General features: G+C 41.0%; 1 protein-coding gene and 2 long non-coding RNA genes across 3 annotated transcripts; 2 read left to right on the top strand and 1 right to left on the bottom strand.

Moving 5' to 3' along the window:
- The first annotated feature begins 3,756 nt into the window (after positions 1–3,756).
- Positions 3,757–6,231, top strand: LOC121060881. Its single transcript, XR_005814946.1, has 2 exons — positions 3,757–3,897; positions 5,173–6,231. It is a non-coding gene; the product is annotated as an uncharacterized LOC121060881 (long non-coding RNA).
- Positions 6,232–12,847: 6,616 nt separating this feature from the next.
- On the bottom strand, positions 12,848–14,405 carry LOC121060883. The gene is made up of 2 exons (XR_005814949.1): positions 14,293–14,405; positions 12,848–13,768 (listed from the first exon to the last, which is right to left on the bottom strand). It is a non-coding gene; the product is annotated as an uncharacterized LOC121060883 (long non-coding RNA).
- A 1,685-nt stretch (positions 14,406–16,090) lies between these two features.
- On the top strand, positions 16,091–17,769 carry LOC121060647 (glycine-rich protein 23-like). Its single transcript, XM_040538592.1, has 2 exons — positions 16,091–16,211; positions 16,923–17,769. Exons 1-2 carry the CDS (start codon positions 16,091–16,093, stop codon positions 17,630–17,632), a joined length of 831 nt encoding a protein of 276 aa, XP_040394526.1. The 3' UTR covers positions 17,633–17,769.
- Positions 17,770–18,894: the final 1,125 nt, after the last annotated feature.

Here is an 18,894-nt window from a genome sequence, read left to right on the forward strand (position 1 = left end):
AGGTGGCTTTGACCTGAGGAACGTGTCTGGGTGATAGGTATGCCGTGTGCGGCTCAAGAGGTACACGTTGTCTAGCTTTGATATGAAGCTAAATTATACATGGACATGCAAGCTGCAGTTACACCTTGGGCTGCAATTTAGCATGCCCTCAGGTTTTATCGAGGAGAGCAGTACTCACCTATTAAAGAAATTCAGTTCTGTTTTGTTTTTAAGATGAAAGATGCTCAGTGATATTACAGTAGTGTAATTATTGCAGAGCACCAAGCATCTCATTTAGTGGTGGGAAAGAATTCGTCAGCTTCAGAATTACTTGTGTGTATAACTATTTAATCACCGCTTTTTGTTGTACTGTAGCTAGAAAACCTTTCTGTAAGAGAGGAAATCCACATAATAAGAAAGCTGTATTTTGTCATTAAGTACTTAAAGATGAGACTCAGTATCCAGGGTGTAAGTGGGACATGAGTAGGCTGGAGTTGCTGACTATGAATTCCCCTTGGAAGCAGGGTGAATTATGCTGAAAGGGATTAAGTGACAAATGTGGAAAAGGCAAAAAACAGAAGAAAGACATCTTAATGTCAACAAAAAATGGAACACAGTGGTGACTGAATAAAGGATCTCCATGTAGGTGGAGTTTCTGAACTTCCAGTGGTCTCAAAGACTGACACTGCAAATAGACAGCAGAAATTTTATGTTCACTTAGAAACACAGAATTATTTAGAAAAGATTTGGAAAAGACCTTTAAGAGCACCAAGTCCAACTGTCTACCTGACCTACCGATTCCCATCACTGAAGCATGTCCTTTAGTGCCACTTAAGTGTTTATGGAAAGGTCTCCAGGCTCCACTGAGTGTGTCTGCGGCCTACAAGAGAAGCTTAAATACATATTTTTGGATACCTAATTGTAGAGATCTCCATCTGGAAGTAAGTCTCAACCCAATGTCCTCCTTTCTCCTATGGAAACCACAGAGTTTCACAACTGAGTCCAGCTTTCAGACACAATGATTTGTATTGCTCTACTGAAAGACTGACAGGACAAGCAATCAGGGCTTTTAGATTAGTAGAAATTGTTCCTAAAGAAGACGGTTATAAACATAACATAAAACCTGAAAAAAGGAAGGCAGATATGGATCTGATTTTAAGAACTAATAAAGTTCCTTTGATTTGGAGTGCTGGTGGAAGCATCAGTTTGTTTTCTGGAAAAATATGAATTCTATCATCAATCTAGACTTTTTTTCTTTTATTTTTCTGTTGTCTTGTGCTCTCCTTGGCCCAGAGTCACAAAGTTTCCCATACTTACAGCACAGTTTGGTTAAGTCACCTCGAACAGTTCCAAACACAGGAAGAGGAGCTGGCTGCCAGCACAAAAAAGTCTTTTCATTTTGTTTTCTTTTTCCAACAGAGGTGAACAGAGGAAATCAAGTAAGTGTTAAGCACAATTTACAATGAACGTAAAGGTACAAAACTGAGATACTGCTATAGTCTAAGCAATATAATAGCACTGAATATATAGATAATGAAAGATCAGGCAGTGGTGATCCAGTCCTTTGGTTCCCAAATCCATCTTCAGCTTTGAATTAGGCAGTGAAAAAGCACTCAGTAATATTAACCCTCCAGTTGGAGTTTGTTTTGGAAATAGGTTCCAGGTGACAGCTCTTGAACCACACTGGAAACCTGTACCAAAATGTGGATATCAGGGTCCAAAGCAGGGCTGTAGACTAAAATCTGCACCCTTCCACCATGATTCTCATCCTTTGGCTTTTTTGTTTTTCTGCATAATGGTGTATGCTGTTTTCTTGCAAACACTGTATTCCACATCTGCCTGGAATTGCTATGATATGATAAAATCTGCAGAAAAAATAAAGGCTAAGGATAATGTTTTGTTACAATCTGCAATAATAACATAGGCAATTTCCTTTCAGACAAATGAGCCTTCAGACCAATTTAGAAAATTATAGCATGGCACAGGTGAGAGCAATAGCAATTATGCCGGCTTTGTCTTTAAGATTTAATCTTAGTATGTAAAGCAGCTGTGTAAGCATCAGAGAGCAATATGGGGATTTCTAAAACCAGAAAGTCAGTAATGCACAACAACATCATCATCTTCATCTTCCCAGAAAAAGTAAGATGAGAAATCTTTTAGGTAGTTCTTCAGCATTACCTTACACTGTAGTGACTTTAAATCTAAAGCTGTGAACCCTATGTCTGGGGTTCCTCAGCTAGACCCCAGATTTACGTTTTTTACCTAGTTTGCAGCTTCTGTATGTGAAGCAAGAAATTCTTTAGAGTAAAATACAAGATCCCTGATGTTTTTTCTTTATACTTCAAGAAGCATTTAGCTTTCACCTGTTGAGGGAAGATGCCCATTTCTTTACTTTTAAAATAATTCTTTGGTGGAAGATAACTAACTTTCAGGTGATGTGAAAAAGCATGCTGGAATATCGCTGATTACCCTTGCATTCTATTTATTTATTTATTTATTTATTTTCAAGTGTATCTATAAAATGTGAAGGTTGACTGCAGTTTGGGCTTGAAAGATCTTACTCTTATGGTTTTCTACCTTGTATAAACCATCAATTCACTTTTTTTAAAACTGCCAGGGAAAAGCCTCAGATACCACCACATGGACTGTCAAGCCAGTGTGGTGTTCTGCAGGTAGTATTGTAGGTAGTTAAGAAGCTGTAAGATCAGCAAGTTGTGCATGCATTAGAAAAAACTCAAAATATTTGAGTCTTTATATACTTTTCTAAAATATTTAGTTTAGTAACTCCTTTAATTGCTTCAGCTGTCAGTCACTGTAATTGTTAGTTACTTCTCATTCCCACAAATTATATGACTCATTATTCTATGCAGCTTGCTGTCATATCTCTATTGGCTGCTTACATTCCTCTAGTTATTACACTGATTTGATGGTCGTGAAACACAAATAAAGTCATCTGTTATGTTTTTTTTTTTTTTTGTCAGTTTCAGTTTTAATAATTTGCCACAAGAAGATAGCTAGGAGGTTTACGATGTAAATGTGATTAGGTGAATCACAGCATCAGCATTTGACAAGCCTTGTGAATTTATTCTGCTTGAGGTTATGGACCTGTACTTCACATAATGTTTTCTCTGAGACCTCTAATCCCACACATTACATGTATTCTCTCTTCATACTGGCATTCAACATAAATGTTGGAGAAGGAAAAATCAATTTCTTCATGGCTATTTGTATTTTTTTTATGTTTATTTTGAAAGCATCTTAGAAAAGGATGAATTCTTGAGAACGTGAACTGATGATAGATCGTAAAAAGCTTGGCCTAGTGCATCCCTTCAGTTAAACTTCTAATTGAATTTTGTTCTCACATGCAGGAGAGCATCTTTTCAAAGGATGGTACCAAGTTATAAACTCTAGTCCCAAAGCCCCTGGACTAGTGTACACAGTGGCTGTGGACATTAATGGCTAATTAATAAAAAAATATTTAATGTGAAAATATTTCCTTTCTTTAAAAAGGAAAATTCCACTAGGCCAACTGTTTTTATTATATGAGATGTCAAATGATAGACTGGAATTCTGCTTTCTTTATTCTTCTGAGCTATCTTCATAATCACAAGTGTTTAAAAGAAATCCACTCATTTTACCATGAGATTTTTCAGCAAAAAGACAAGAGGGGAGGGGGAAGGAGGGGAACGCATGTACCATGATGTGTGGGACTGGAAATTATCTACTAATCACAGGCTGTTATCAAAGCAGTTGCAACAAAGCATGGTATCACTGGGGAAAACATTCCGTTTCACAAGATGTAGAGCATGATTACATAAAGGTGTCTCCCAATTTCTCTTCTCTATGACAGTGTATAAAAGTGCTCATAACTCAGGTGTCTCTAGCTGCCTCTGCTGACTTATTCCTCTTGGTGACTGGGTAAGTCCAATATAACTGTATCCGTTTGTAATTATAGACATGGTTTTATAGGTAGTATTATTATGAAGTTATTTGCCCTATCCCATTTTAGGGTAGGAACTTATTCTGTAATAACATCTTACTTTGAAATTGTCATGTGCAAATAGGGTGGATACAGGCATCACCATGAGCGTGTGGAAAAATGAATGGCAGTTTCAAAAATGTGCATGATAGCAGCTCCTAGGAATTGAGCAGTTATACCCATTTAGAAGAAATGAAAGATGCTGTTACTTCCTCCATTGCTCTTTCCGAGTTCACATACAGAAAATGAAACCAAAAAAGTTGTAGGAGAATGATGTAAAACCTTTAGTGAGAGGCAAGGTTTTCATATGCCATATGAGAACAGGACACTGGGACAGGTATTAAGCAGAATATCGTTCTTTCCAAGAACTTGGCAATAGAATTAAATAGAGGATTCCCAACTTTCATGGGACCTGACTGATATTGCTACTTTGAAATTGAGCAAACTCATCCCACATAAGCTGCTATTTTTTTCTTCATTAACATTTCCTTTGCTACTTTGTATCGCAATAATTTTCTAAAATTATTTCTGCATCTAGACTACCAGGGTCTGTAGTTTTGACCCTTCACATGCTTTGGCTGTTAAGAAAAGCTTTGTTATGTTTTTCAAACAATGAATGGAACCAAATGTCTGCTTCCAGGTCTTGCTTTCTGGAAGGGATTTGCTTTGTAGTGTTGGCAAGTCCATTGAGAAATTTATTATTTATTTATTTTTTTTACCGGTGCTTTAGTAATGACCAGAAGAAAAATCTGAAATAGAAATAAATTCTGTCATTAACAAGAGCTTGGTGCACTTGAGTTCATATTCCAGCTCCTCCACTGGCGTCCTATTTCTCTCTGTCCTGTAGTACAAATACAGTGTGGCTTTGCATCTCATGGAACTTATTCTAACAACAGTACCATGTGCAAGAGAGGGTGGTGTTTGTTATCATGGTGGAAGGCATGGGGAAAAAAAGAGCTATATATAGATTTTGGATTAAGAAAAAGTAAACAAAAGGGTAAGATTTAAAGTGGAATGGTGTGTGCCTTAGAAATGGTGATTTTTTTTTTTAAATTATTAGTTTTTAATCACTAAATCTTAAGTTTAATGTAGACTACTTGGAGGTGTATATTTGCACCTGTTCAGATGACTGCCATTCAATACATCTACGCAAACCAAATTACTCTAATACTGTTTGTTCATTCACTCCTCTGGCCTTAACTCTACTGGGCCAGTTCTCTCTACCTTTCAGGTTGACTTGCCTTCTGGAATGATGTCTACCTATGGACAGATGCTTAGCTCCCGCTGCGCTTCACCGTGTGAAGTGACGTGCCCGCAACCATATGTCAACTGTTATAATGAACCATGCATCAGCTCATGTGGCGATTCAAGAGCAATCGTGTACGCACCACCTGTTGTTGTGACTTTCCCAGGACCCATTATCAGCTCATGTCCTCAGGAAAGCTTTGTGGGAACTGCCATGCCTGAAATTGAGGGTCAGATGGGCTCCGGAGGAATGGGAATGGGCTCCGGAGGCGGAGGAATGGGAATGGGCTCCGGAGGTGGAGGAATGGGCTCCGGAGGTGGAGGAATGGGAATGGGCTCTGGAGGTGGAGGAATGGGCTCTGGCGGCTCCTGTGGTGGAGGCAGCTCCTATGGGATGGGGTCCCATGGCTCCTATGGCTCTGGGGGCTCTTATGGTGGCATGGGAGGTAGCTCGTATGGTGGGGAGGGCTCTTGTGGTGGCGGAATCTCTCGTTTGGGAAACTTTTACCGAAACTCGTTTTTTTCAGGATATGGTAGAAATTATTTCCCCTTTTCTAGAGGGTACTATAGGTATCGCTATGGAAACTGTGGGCCATTTTAAGTCTTTAAGAAAAAGTCATGACTGAAGAAATGATAAGATACAAACTAATGATTGATATATAGGCCTGGAAATTAGACATGCCAAGCAGCCTCTGCTCCAGCTGGTGTCAGTAGGAGTTGGGGTTACTTGGGATCTCTCTGTGCTATGTTTTATCTAAGGCTTACAATCCCAATGTTGCATCACTTTGTCATTTGCTCATGTTATGTTTTGATCTTTTGATCTTTCTGAAACTGAAGAAAGTAAAACAAATAATGGGACTTAACTGTGAAAGTTTCCAACTGAAAGAAGAATATCTTGTGAGCCCTGTGCTACTCTGACTGATGGTAGTCCTTGTTGAAATGGAAATTACATTCTTTGTCTCTGTGTTGCCTCATTCTACAAGAATGTATTCCACTTCTTGTTTGTATTAAAACCCTGTTGCATCATAGCACGGTCTTCTGGCATTCATTTTGCTGCAGTTTCTTCATTACAAACCAGTGTGAAAGAAGTTAACCTTGTGCATTGATTCTGATGCCTCAAAGACCATCATCAGGGAAGAATTAATTACTTTCTATGGACAATATCACTTGTCAGGAATTCATTAGAGTAACTTTCCCCTTTCTGATATATACATCAAAATATACATACTAATAAATAGAACAGAATCATAATTTAGATGGGAAGGTCCTCTGGAGATGGTCTAGTACAACTACTACTCAAAGCCAAGATAACTTTGAAGCTAGGTCAGTTACTCAGGATCATTACCAGCACTACCTTGAATATCCCTAATGAAGTCGTTTAGACTTCCTGCAAGGGTCAGAATGATTGCATGTGTCCTGACTCCATCAGAAGGTAAGGTTGTGCTCTGATTTATCTAGTCTAAATGGTGAAATAGCTTATCCAATTATGTGTTAGCTAAGTCTTGGGTATTGCAGGCAGGGCCAAAATGGATGGGAAGAAGTTAATCATATGCAACAGAGAATCAGACTGAAGTTCTTGCACCCTGTATCATGCCTTGAAGTAAGCTAAGAAACTCGCCTTGATGGCTATATCAGTCTTTTGGAGCTTTTTCGATTGTGCTGCTGTTCACAACAAGAAAGAGCTCATGCGTAGGCTGAGCAAGGGCTGCTGTGCCAAGCACAACATTCACTTCCTTCCTCTGATTGTCTTAATCACTGTGGTTTGTTAATTTAATTGGAGCATTTATTCAGGAAATGATCTGATCTTTTAGGAACATCACTGTGAGATCCCTCAGGCAACTGCTACATGGATGCCCTCATGCTCCCTCAGAATTAAGGATCATGAAGCATCTCATGTACACTTGCTGACAGAACTGGCTAGGAAAAAGTTTCTCCCACCACAACTTCACATCTGAATTTTAAATAAATAAATAATTCATAATCTCTTACATAGACCTCCTAGAAGCCTTCTGATGAAACTGGAATTTCAATCCGAAGATTTAGGAGAAACATCCAGATAGCTATACTCATTTTGTGGTACTTATGCATGCAGTGCTGTACTGTAGTGTTAACAGAATATTGCCAGAATTATGTCTCCCAGCATTAGCTTATGGAAAGTCTATCACACAAAATAATGACGTTCTGCTAGTCAGACCATAATCCATAGACTTAAGTAATAATACGTAATATGATAGTTAAGAAACTTTTGTTTGGATATAAATCCTTTGTCCTAGTGCAGAAGTGGTGTTCTCAGCTACAGACTGAGGGTACACACAGTGCATGCATGGGGGTCCCAAAGTACCAAAGGAGTTACTGAACTGCTGTGTCTGCAGTTTTAGCTCAGGAACAGCCAACTTTGCTCTAGTGTACTGCAGATAAGACAGAGGCAGCAATGCCGCATCAATTTTCGCTCTTGTTACTCGGTGTTTCATTCCTCAGCCTATTAAGTAAGAACAGTACGAGGGGTGTAACTCTCCTTTGTAAATTGTGAGGCATAACCTTCTCTCAAGTCACGTGTATGACAGTTTATATAGATGTTCATGGCTCAGCCTCAAGATCACAAGCTCTGATCCTCTTAGTAATACGCAGGTAAGAGTGCATGAAGCTCAGTGTAGGTACAGTCCCATTCATCCTCTGCAAACCACATTATCCAAAAATCTCAAATTCAAATGAGTACACATAAGTGACTCCTTCCAGGCTGTCACTAAAGAGTGTAGAAGTACTTTTCTACACGAAAAGAACAGTGAGATTGGTGCTTTCATGCAGCTATGTATCAGGCTATTGAATTCCACTCCCCTTTGTGTATGTGGAGCTCCACCTGCTATTTTGACTCCTGCTGAGTTCAATTCCACTAAGCCTAGTTTATTAAGCATAGTAGAGGAAAAGAAAAACAGAAAGCCAGTGATATAATTCAATGAGACTTTTAATATGACATGAAATAAGTGCTACAGAACAGAAGAGTGCAGTTCATTAATGGTCTATTCCACAGTCCAAAGGCAGCCAGAAGGTCGGCATTGATAGTAACAGGCACTGCACTTTACAGGGTAAAGCTGAAATCCTGGCAGCCAAGTCCCACTTTCAAATACCGAAACATTTCCACTCCACCAGAAAGGACATAGTACAAGGCCAATAACAATTTAAGGAGAGAAGGCATTATATGAAACTATTATTGATAGAAGGTGAGGCATGACACAGAAAAAAAAGAGGTGTGGGCCCAGTTTTCAGAGGTATTGAGCAAGGGTGGCTCCTGCTGACGCAAAGGGTTTTCGCCATCTCAAAGCCAGGCCCAGCTGCAGACTCAGACCTCGTGTTCTCATCTCCGAAGTCGATGCGCAGTCTGCAGGTGTTCGGGCTGCCTTAGAAGGAGCTGCAGTTTCCAAGTCGGGATCCACGGCGGCTTCTGTAGGTCTGCCTGCTGTAACAGCTCCCTACACCCGAGGCGCCTCCAAACCCAAAGGAGCCCTCATTTCCAAAGGAGCCTCCTCCCATCCCTGACAAGCCCCCACACCCAACAGAGCCTCCCATCCCTGACAAGCCCCCAAACCCAGCAGAGCCTCCCATCCCTGACAAGCCTCCAAACCCAACAGAACCCCGAGCTCCAATGGAGCTTCCCATCCCTGACATGCCTCCAGCTCCAAAGGAGACCCCCCTCCCAGACATGCCTCCAGAGCCAATGGCACCCCCCATCCCATTAGGTTCATCAGAGCCATATTGGGTCAAAGCAGCATAAGGCTGGGGAATCGAAGTTCCCACAATGCTCTCCTGGGAGCAGCTGGTGAGAGTTGGTCCTGGGAAGGTGAGGACGACCGGTGGGGCGTACACCACAGCTCTTGAGTCGCCACAGGATGCAACACAGGGCTCAAGGCTTCTGCTGCAGGCATAGGGCTGCGTGCACGCCACCTCACAGGCAGGCACGCACTCGGAGTTGATGCTGTTCATCATTTTTCTTGAGGAGTGGAGGTGAAGCTAGAAAAGATAATATGCAGTCAGGAAGCCGTCACACTCGGATGCAAACAGGTTTCCAGTGTAAGTAAAGTACACCTTATCCTTCTGCTGCAGCTGCTCATCAAATCCTAGTTCAAGCATTCCTTCGAATCTCCATTCCTCTGCAAAATTTTCTACCTGATTGACCCCTTTTTAAGGCTTCTCACTTCTTCTTTTGTGTACCATCCACATCTTTCATTCTTCAGAATCTCTCAGAAAATATTGCTTTTTGAGACTAAGTTATCCGATTCTTATATAATTACTTGCTTAGAAAAGTCCCAGTCATTCTCTTTTCAAAGTAAACCCACAGAAAGGTTTCCTTATAACTAAGAAAACCTATTGGAAGAAAGGAACAGACTCTTCCCTACTCTTTTTTTTTTTTTTCCTTTACCCTATCTTTTCTAAAGACTTTGCCTATTCTACTCTTCTCTTTACTTCAGCTTTTCTAAAATTACTAGCGTTTTGCAAGATAAAAATATATATATATATAAATTTCAAGTAATCTACAGCTACAAAGACATGCATTGAAGTTAGACTTACCCTGTTGTCTGTGAGGAATAAGTAACTGGAGCTGGAAGGATAGAAGACTTCTTAGCTCCATACCCTTTTATACACATTCTTAGACAATAGGAAGGACATGAAGTCATTCATTGTTCATCACATTCTTGTCACTTACAAAGAAAAAGTTATTCTTCTAATCCTTGTAATTGTTTTCCTTTCAATTCATAATTAGTGATCCATTTCTAGCCCTACTTTGAGTGACATCTGTCCAACACCCAACAGTTTCCTTTTGTCCAAACTTCATGAAAAAAAATCCCTTTGGCATGATTCTGGTTCCAGCTGAAGCAGGAGTTGATCTCTCTGTGTACTTCCTTTAATGGCTTTCAGGAAGGTAGCTTACTAATGTGTCAGTCCCACAATTTATTTGCAAGCCTTAGGTTTAGGTATAATACCTCCCAAATTGAATCATCTCCCTTTGATGGGGGAGTCAGCAATCTTTGCATCCCCACCTGTATCTATTGACTGAATGGATGATGCAGCAACATGGCAGAATCAGGCCCCTTGAATTATTCTTGAGCACTGGCCAGGACAAGGCCCTGAAAAAGTCTTTCAAAAAGCAGATAAACAGGATTGAAGTAGCACATGATGACTCTGATGACTCCTTTAAACTCTGAGCCCTCTGAGTAATTTTACCCATGTATGAATCAAAATTCGCTTTGGGATGTAATGCACAGTGCATTGTGATGGGGATGGCTGTGAGGCCACTGCAAGAGCATGCCTGGATCAATAAATCTTTTTGCTCCAAGGTGGACCTCAAGCTTTGAAATGAGGTAACTTTTAAATTATCTCATTTTGCTTAGCACTGGGATCAGGCTGTTCTTGAAAGTCGACTTGCAGGGTTGATCTTTCTGGGGACTCATTCTTGGTGAATAGTCAACAAAAACTAGTGAGCAGGATTCAGTAAGTTTCCACTGTAAATCTAGTGTAGGCAGCAGTACAATATTGTGTAGGAATTTGGCTGTACAATTACAGCACAACAGAAAGCCCAACTTTATTATATGAGAGCCATGTTGTGTAGATTTCTGGATGAATTACTAAATGGAAGCTATGTAAATAATTGCAGACATTAGAGGAGTCACCTAGCAAAGGAAACTCATCATTTTATAATTGTTAAAGATTTTATGTGGTGCTTCACATTGTTATTGTCACCTGCAGAAAGGTACAAAAGCAGGAACAGTTTAAGAGTCTCCTACAAAGTTTCAGGGATGGCAAAAACCCTTTGTGTCAGTGGAAACCACCCTTGCTCCATACCTCTGAAAACGGGGCCCACACCTCTTTTTGGCTCGACTTAATTAATGACAGCTTCTGTTAATCACCTTATGATTATAGATCCCTATTTTCATTGTGCCAATGTTAAAAAAAAAAAAAAAAGTTGAAAGGCCTGACACAGCTATTGCAGCTATTGTCAATAAAACTGTGACAGCAGAAGAATAACTGGTGGAAAATGAGCTCTTCATAGGCAGTGAATGCTGTGCCCTCCCTGGAAGCAAGGATGTATCTGCTTCATGTTATGTTGCCATCTCATTCTTCAGTGTGTCCTATTTTTCCTTTGTACTACAATTCTCTCACTTCATCAAATTGTGTTCAGCTTTTCTTTCTCTCCAAGACTCTTTTGGTTGTATCTTTTCCACTAGCTCATTCTACTTTCTAGAGCTTTTTACATAGCCTGTGAGTGACAATTATATGTTTTTATGGTAATATGATAGTAATTGCCTAAGTAATAAAGGTGTTGTAAAAATGGATAATTGAATGACGCATTCAAAATTAAATATGCAGAGCCGTTTGGTATTGCATCTCCATAGGGCACAGAGGTTTCTGAAGCTGACGACTCAGTACTTTGTGCTGGTGTATGAACAGCAGAAGTCTCTTCTCACAACCATCAGGTAAATTGTTTTCCATCAGTGCAACTATTTAATTTCATGTCAAGTAAGGGATGAGATCTAAACATGCCACATGTACAAGCACTTTTCAGAACTGGTCAGACTGTTTAATCTTACTTCTCCCTTACTGACAGGGACAAGTGCAGAAAAAGAAAGTGTAAGGGATGAGGCAGTCAGCTAAGCCTGGAGATTCATGTTTCTTTACTTTTACACTCTGTGGGGTAGCACAGCTTTTCTCTTCTAAAGAAGTCCGTTTGATCACCCATTTCACCACTGTATTCCATTTAAAATCAGTTTATAGGAATTACCACGATTCCTTGGGGATGTGTGAGGTCCAGTTGATTTAAATACATTACTGAGTGCCTGAAGAATGCAAACCAATACAAAAAGACATTTTATTTGGATTTTTTTTTCCAGAATTTTCTGGGGATTTTGCATGATAACTAAAGAAAATCAACCACATAAGCTTTATTTCATTTCTGAGATTTGCCACCTAGAATTTGCAGTATAAATTCCAGAAGGAATTTAGGAATTTCCTTTCACTGTTGCTTTATCAGAGGGCTGCGTTTATGTGCCAACGTAATTGCTTTCAGATCTCAGGGGTGTGCAAGGGAGACTTTCATAAGCCATGAGTGACAGGAGACTAAGAAATAATGCCTTGTGTTGCTCTTTCCTGTAGTTATTGCTGGGAGTAGAAATGCAAAGAGATTGATGGGTGAACCTCCAAGACAAGTCTATTGAATGCTAAAGATATGTCTAAACCTGACTCTACTGCTTTTGACTGACATTACATAGAAAAAATAAGACTGCGATCAGGAAACAAGGAAAAGATATATATATTTTATAATTCATGTTGAATTACAAAATCGTTCATGTTTGGACAATCATGAAGGATGAACTGAAACACCAGGTCTGTTAGAAGAGGTATGCCGCTCACACATTCCTGGTCCCACTTTGAGAATCTAACTTTTATATCTTTGACAAAGCTAAGGTGAAAATGGCAATAAGAAAAAAAAAATAGTAATTGAAAGATGTTCTGGTGAGAGATCCAAAAAAGTTTTTTTCCTCTTAAAGATTTGAGGTAAAAAGTTTTCAGCTGACAACCAGCTGTGTGGCAATGTGTTTCATAATCAAAGAGGCTTCTAGGTGAAAAGGTGAAAAAGAAAACTTCAGGCGAACATAGTGATGCAACATATTTTTAATGACAGGGAAATACAGCATGCGTTTTGTGAAAGCAGTCACACAGAGCACGAAGGACATTTCCCAGGCCTTTGGGCAGGGCTGCAGCTCCACATGTGCCAGCAAAGAGAAGTGCTTGGTATCACCGGGCTGCAGTTTCCCTTGCGAGGTCAGCATGGGCCAGGGGTGCTGGAGCAGGAGACGTTGCCTCTTCAGAAGTTACCAGAGCTACAGCTTCCTACGACAGACCTCCTGTAACCAGAGGAGCTGCCGGCACCCTGACAGCTTCCCGTGCCAAAGGAACGTCCTCCTCCATAGGAGCCCCCACCGTAGGAGCTGCCTCCTCCGTAGGAGCTTCCAATGCCTCCTCCATAGGAGCCTCCCATGCCCCCTCCGTAGCAGGTCCTGGAGCTGAAGGATCTTCTGCCTCTGAATGAACCCCCAGAGCCAAATGACCTACCACCTCCGTATGAGCCCCCCATTCCTAGGGAACTGCCTCCTCCGTATGAGCCCCCCATCCCCAGGGAACTGCCTCCACCGTACGAGCCCCCCATCCCCAGGGAACTGCCTCCTCCGTATGAGCCCCCCATTCCAAATGAGCTGCTTCCGCCATAGGCACCCCCAACATTAAATGAGCCCCCTGATTCAGCAGAGCCCAGTGACCCCGAATACCCCCTCCCAATGGATATTGGGAACGAGGTGCCCACGAAGCTCTCCTGTGGGCAGGAGCTGAGGATGGGGCCTGGGAAGTGGATAACAACGGGTGGGGGGTACACCACGGCGCGGGAGTCCCCGCAGGAGGTGACGCAGGGCTCGCTGTAGGCTTCGGCGCAGGGCTGCGGGCAGGTCACCTCGCAGGGGGAAGAACATCCACTGCTCATGAGCTGTGATCCTGAATACATCTTTTGTGGTGCAGATAAACCTGCAGCAGGACATAAAGCATAAGAACAGTGCTCAGAAGCTGGAGGGAAAAAAGCTTGCAGACCTGAGATCTTACATAAGCACAGAAAAAGAGTTAGAGAAGAGAGTTTAGAAAGATGCAGGCTCATCTCCATTACACATTTTTCTGAGCATGCATGAATGAACACCTGGTTCTTCCAAACTTACTTTCTGCTGCTCTAGAAATACTGATAATCATGGAGAGCAGAGCCACACTCTATGTGTCTTTGGATGCAGCTCATGCAGTAGATTTTATTGGATCATAATACACAGCTCTGGAGCTAACTGACAATATTGAATTGATCCTTATGCCTGGGAGAATCCAGTCTTATAAATAATTGTCTTTGTCTATAAAGACATACATCAAAATGACTATAAAAATTAGAGTACGACAAAAGGCAAATGACATTGCTTAGCATCCCACTATCTGCAGAAGACTGTCCTCAGTTAAATGAAGAAAATATTTTTCTAACACTTCATATAGAGAATGAAGCAGATCCGACTTACCAGGTCTGGAGAAGTGTAGAGGATGAACGGCTGTTGATGAGACTGAAGTGTTCAGAGAGCCTTTATATACCTTTTCAGACCACCAGTAGGATGTGAGCCACGCTTTGTGCAAGAGCTTCGTACGTATTGCCAAACTGTTTTGCTGTATGGATTATTTCATTAATTGTTCTAATTGTTCACTTAATTGACGTGATCACAACTTTATTCTCAGCTCCAAGTCACGTTACAAGCATTATACAAGCATATATATGTTTCATTTTTTCCTCTGACCACAACAAATTCGGCTTATATCGTCCCTGGCCCCAGCTGGAGTTGAAATGGGAACAAGTCTAGGTGCGTGTAGAGATTATATGGATCTAATAAACTGCCCTTATACATGATGTTACATTTTTCTCTTTCAAAGTCTGGATTGGAAATGGTTGGGTGGTTAACAGAATGCTACCACTCACCAGTGGTTCTGAAACACAGGTAGAAGCAAAAGGCAGCACCCAGGGTCCTTCATGTAAATTGGTATTTCTCAACTGTAGGAAGATTGACGCTAACTGAGGAGTTAACAAAGAACTGCTGACTAGCAAAAACGTCAAATCAAGAGCTGCCCACTGATGCCTGACAGAACTCGTTCGCATTCTGATGCAAGGTTTTAACCATATAAGCTCCTCATGCTCTATTTTCTAAAGGTGTTTGAAAACCACAGAAACCTGTGACAGAAGCATTAAACATAGAGTGACAAGTGGAACAGGCTGGAAACCCAACCAGTTAGTTTCAGAAAGGCTGTAGTCTGTGACTGAGAGTCAAAATCTACAATTACTTTGGATTACTTTGGCTTAGAAACAAAACACTTAAGTTGGACATTTAATATTGCCGGCATGTATCCACGTGACACTTGTTTTAACCCCACAAGAAGGTTGATCATAACTAATGTTTTCCCTGTGTTTCTGGTTATTGGTAAAGGAAATTTTTATTGGAGAGATCTCCTCCCATTTATGGTGTTGTATCTCTGTCTACTAACACGTGATTTTCAAGCACTATTCCAGGAATACCACACCAGTATTCCTGGAAAAATAAATAAATAAATAAATAAAAAGAGCCTTTGCCATTCTTAAAATATTAACATTTCATTTTAGTTTAAATTGTCTTCAGACACACTCTACATGCATCCATTCTGTGTCCAAAAAGTCTATTTTTTCTCAGCTGATGCCTTCTGGACAACAGGAGTGCATCTTTCTAGGCTACCACAGCTATCCTGAAGGGTAACAAATGGAGAAGGATGACAATAAAATTTTTCTATGTGTTCTCACACAATGTCTCCTTGTACTTAATTGGACAATACTGCCCATTTGATTAAGCATCTCAATAAGCAATTATTTGGGTGGACGTTAAACAGACAGGAGAAATAACCTGCCCCATCTGAGGAGCTGGAAAAATGAAATTTGCAGCTCTCCCAAGTCTGTGAAATTCTAAATTTAAACAGAATCTTCTGCAGAACAGAAAATGTTTCTCCAGACAAAGCCAAACTGGTATATTTCTCTTGCTTAAGAGAAAGACCGATGTCTTATCTTGCTAAGCAAACAGAGCTCAATTCACTGCAATTCAAATTCATTGCAATTCAAATGAGGTCAGAAGATGGCACTAGTCATAAAATGAATATAAAAACTATTTAAGGATTAAAGTAAGACAAAGGGTGTGTTGCACATATAGTATGATGTGGGGCTGATTTACTAACCATTATCAGTTATCAAAACAATTATTACAATTAGAAGTAGCTTATACAGCAAAAAAGTTTTGCTGGCTAACTATTATGCCCCATGTGCAGAAGCGTGTTGCATATCCCAGCAGCAGTCTGAAGGGGTATATAAAGCACTGCATTTCTTCCAGGTTCACCAACGACTTCACTTCATCTGATTTTCTCTGTGAACCTGGTAAGTACTCTTTCTGAAGTTCCTTTATAGTTACTGAGATGTTGCTGTCACTGTTTAATGGGGGAATGACTTGTATGTCAGTACTCTGTGATGCTCAGCAATGTCAGATTTGTAAAATGTAAGGTCTTTTGTAGCTATTTAGCTGTAGCCATTGGTAGGTAAATGTCTTAAAATGTGTTCTTCCAAGCCACAAAGGGAAGGGGTCAATTAAACCCTTTTAATTTGATAAGAAGGTTACAACTTACAGGTTGCCAGTTATTAGAATATATGTATATATAAACAGCAGCAAGAAATGCAGTTGACTTCTGCTTAAAAATACATGGTCTGTCAAACCTGTTTCCAAAAGAACCCATTAGTTGACATCAAGCAGAAATTTGTCCTTAACAGAACTAGTGGTGGAATGCTAACCAGAGCAAACACTAGTTCAGAACAAAGGCAGGAGGAAGGTACTTTAGAAAGATATATTCTTTTGTGTAAGCTACAATGGACTGCAAGAGAAGTTCTATTTGGCTCTTTATTATTTAGATTTAACCATACTGAATAATAATTTCAGACTAGATAAAAGCCAGATAACTCAACAAGAGTGATTCTTATACTATAAGAGAACAACTTATTCTACCAGGAAACACATATTTTGGGTCATCATGGAGGTTGTATAAAGGCATAGAGCTGTGTGTATATGTTGTTTTAACTCCTTAACCTGTGCTGCAGGTTTATCTGCACCACAAAAGATGTATTCAGGATCACAGCTAGTGAGCAGTGGATGTTCTTCCCCCTGCGAGGTGACCTGCCCGCAGCCCTGCGCCGAAGCCTACAGCGAGCCCTGCGTCACCTCCTGCGGGGACTCCCGCGCCGTGGTGTACCCCCCACCCGTTGTTATCCACTTCCCAGGCCCCATCCTCAGCTCCTGCCCACAGGAGAGCTTCGTGGGCACCTCGTTCCCAATATCCATTGGGAGGGGGTATTCGGGGTCACTGGGCTCTGCTGAATCAGGGGGCTCATTTAATGTTGGGGGTGCCTATGGCGGAAGCAGCTCATTTGGAATGGGGGGCTCATACGGAGGAGGCAGTTCCCTGGGGATGGGGGGCTCGTACGGTGGAGGCAGTTCCCTGGGGATGGGGGGCTCATACGGAGGAGGCAGTTCCCTAGGAATGGGGGGCTCATACGGAGGTGGTAGGTCATTTGGCTCTGGGGGTTCATTCAGAGGCAGAAGATCCTTCAGCTCCAGGACCTGCTACGGAGGGGGCATGGGAGGCTCCTATGGAGGAGGCATTGGAAGCTCCTACGGAGGAGGCAGCTCCTACGGTGGGGGCTCCTATGGAGGAGGACGTTCCTTTGGCACGGGAAGCTGTCAGGGTGCCGGCAGCTCCTCTGGTTACAGGAGGTCTGTCGTAGGAAGCTGTAGCTCTGGTAACTTCTGAAGAGGCAACGTCTCCTGCTCCAGCACCCCTGGCCCATGCTGACCTCACATGGAAATGTTCTCTCTACTCTGTATGACTGTCTTCACCCAACATGTCTGTACTTCCCTGTCATTAAAATTGTATTGCATTCAAACTCAGTTCTTTTTTTGTTTCTTTCAATCCTTATTTTCAAGTCATTTTGGAGGTAATCCAGCAGTATCCCTGAGAAATTTGAGTGTCCCGAAGGAGAATCAGTCCCCTTTATTATGCCATAATGCTGTGATTGATGGGTGGCAAGCTATATCTCACACCATATCCTTTAGCATGTGCAGTAATGTCACCTGTCATAGAATCAAAAAGTTAAATTAGCTGATGCCTTCCTAGAAATACGGTCTAGTGGCAGACATGTTCCTCTTGCAAACAGGAACCTCCAATATCAGTTTAAATTAATTGTAATGTAATAGTTCTTCCATGTGAAGGGCTCGGTTTTTTAGATTAGAACACTGAATATTTGGATTTGTGTGCACATATGCCCTTGAGCTCTAGCTTGACTAAGCGTTCCCTGCTCCACTGAATTCCCAGGAAGGTACTATCCTCTAATAATGAAATCATCCTTATGAATTTGGTCATACTTCTCTGCTGACTAACATGAAGCACATGTATGTGTCTTCATAAGACCTGTATGTGAATAAGTGAAAAGACAAAAACTGGAATGCAAGAATAATAAATGAGATTTGCTCTGATCTCTTTCATACCTCTGAATGTTTGGAAAAGGCAACGGAGAGAAAAGCGAGACAAAAGCAGTGATTCCACACAGACATCACCTGTCCAGTGATGCAACAGGAAAGGGAATCATAGATTTCTACCCAAGTCTTAAGGCAATGGGAAGAAGCTCTTTCCATTCCATACCATACTGCCCAAAGTGGGTACACTAACTAGCTTAAAGCTAGTAGACACATAGACTTAAAGACTGTAGACATATTTGTAATGTCAATATAGACATAACCATAAAGTTTATTAAATAATTATATAGCTTTTGATTAAAAAAAAATAATAAATCAGAAATCTTGTAATGCCTTCTTTCCTTCTGGTGTCTGTGCACAAAAGTTTTTATTTCTCAGATATCTGTGCTAGTCTGTGAATTGGAATGAAAACATGGAAGCCACACGTTTTAAGACAGGAAGTTGGTGACACCTTGTACCTTAGTTCATAACAAAAACAATAACAAAAAAAATGTGATTTCAGGTCTATTGCTGAGTAAATTTTTTTGGCCAGAAGGAATC

This window comes from Cygnus olor, chromosome 28 (genome assembly GCF_009769625.2).
Source record: "Cygnus olor isolate bCygOlo1 chromosome 28, bCygOlo1.pri.v2, whole genome shotgun sequence".
Taxonomy (NCBI): domain Eukaryota; kingdom Metazoa; phylum Chordata; class Aves; order Anseriformes; family Anatidae; genus Cygnus; species Cygnus olor.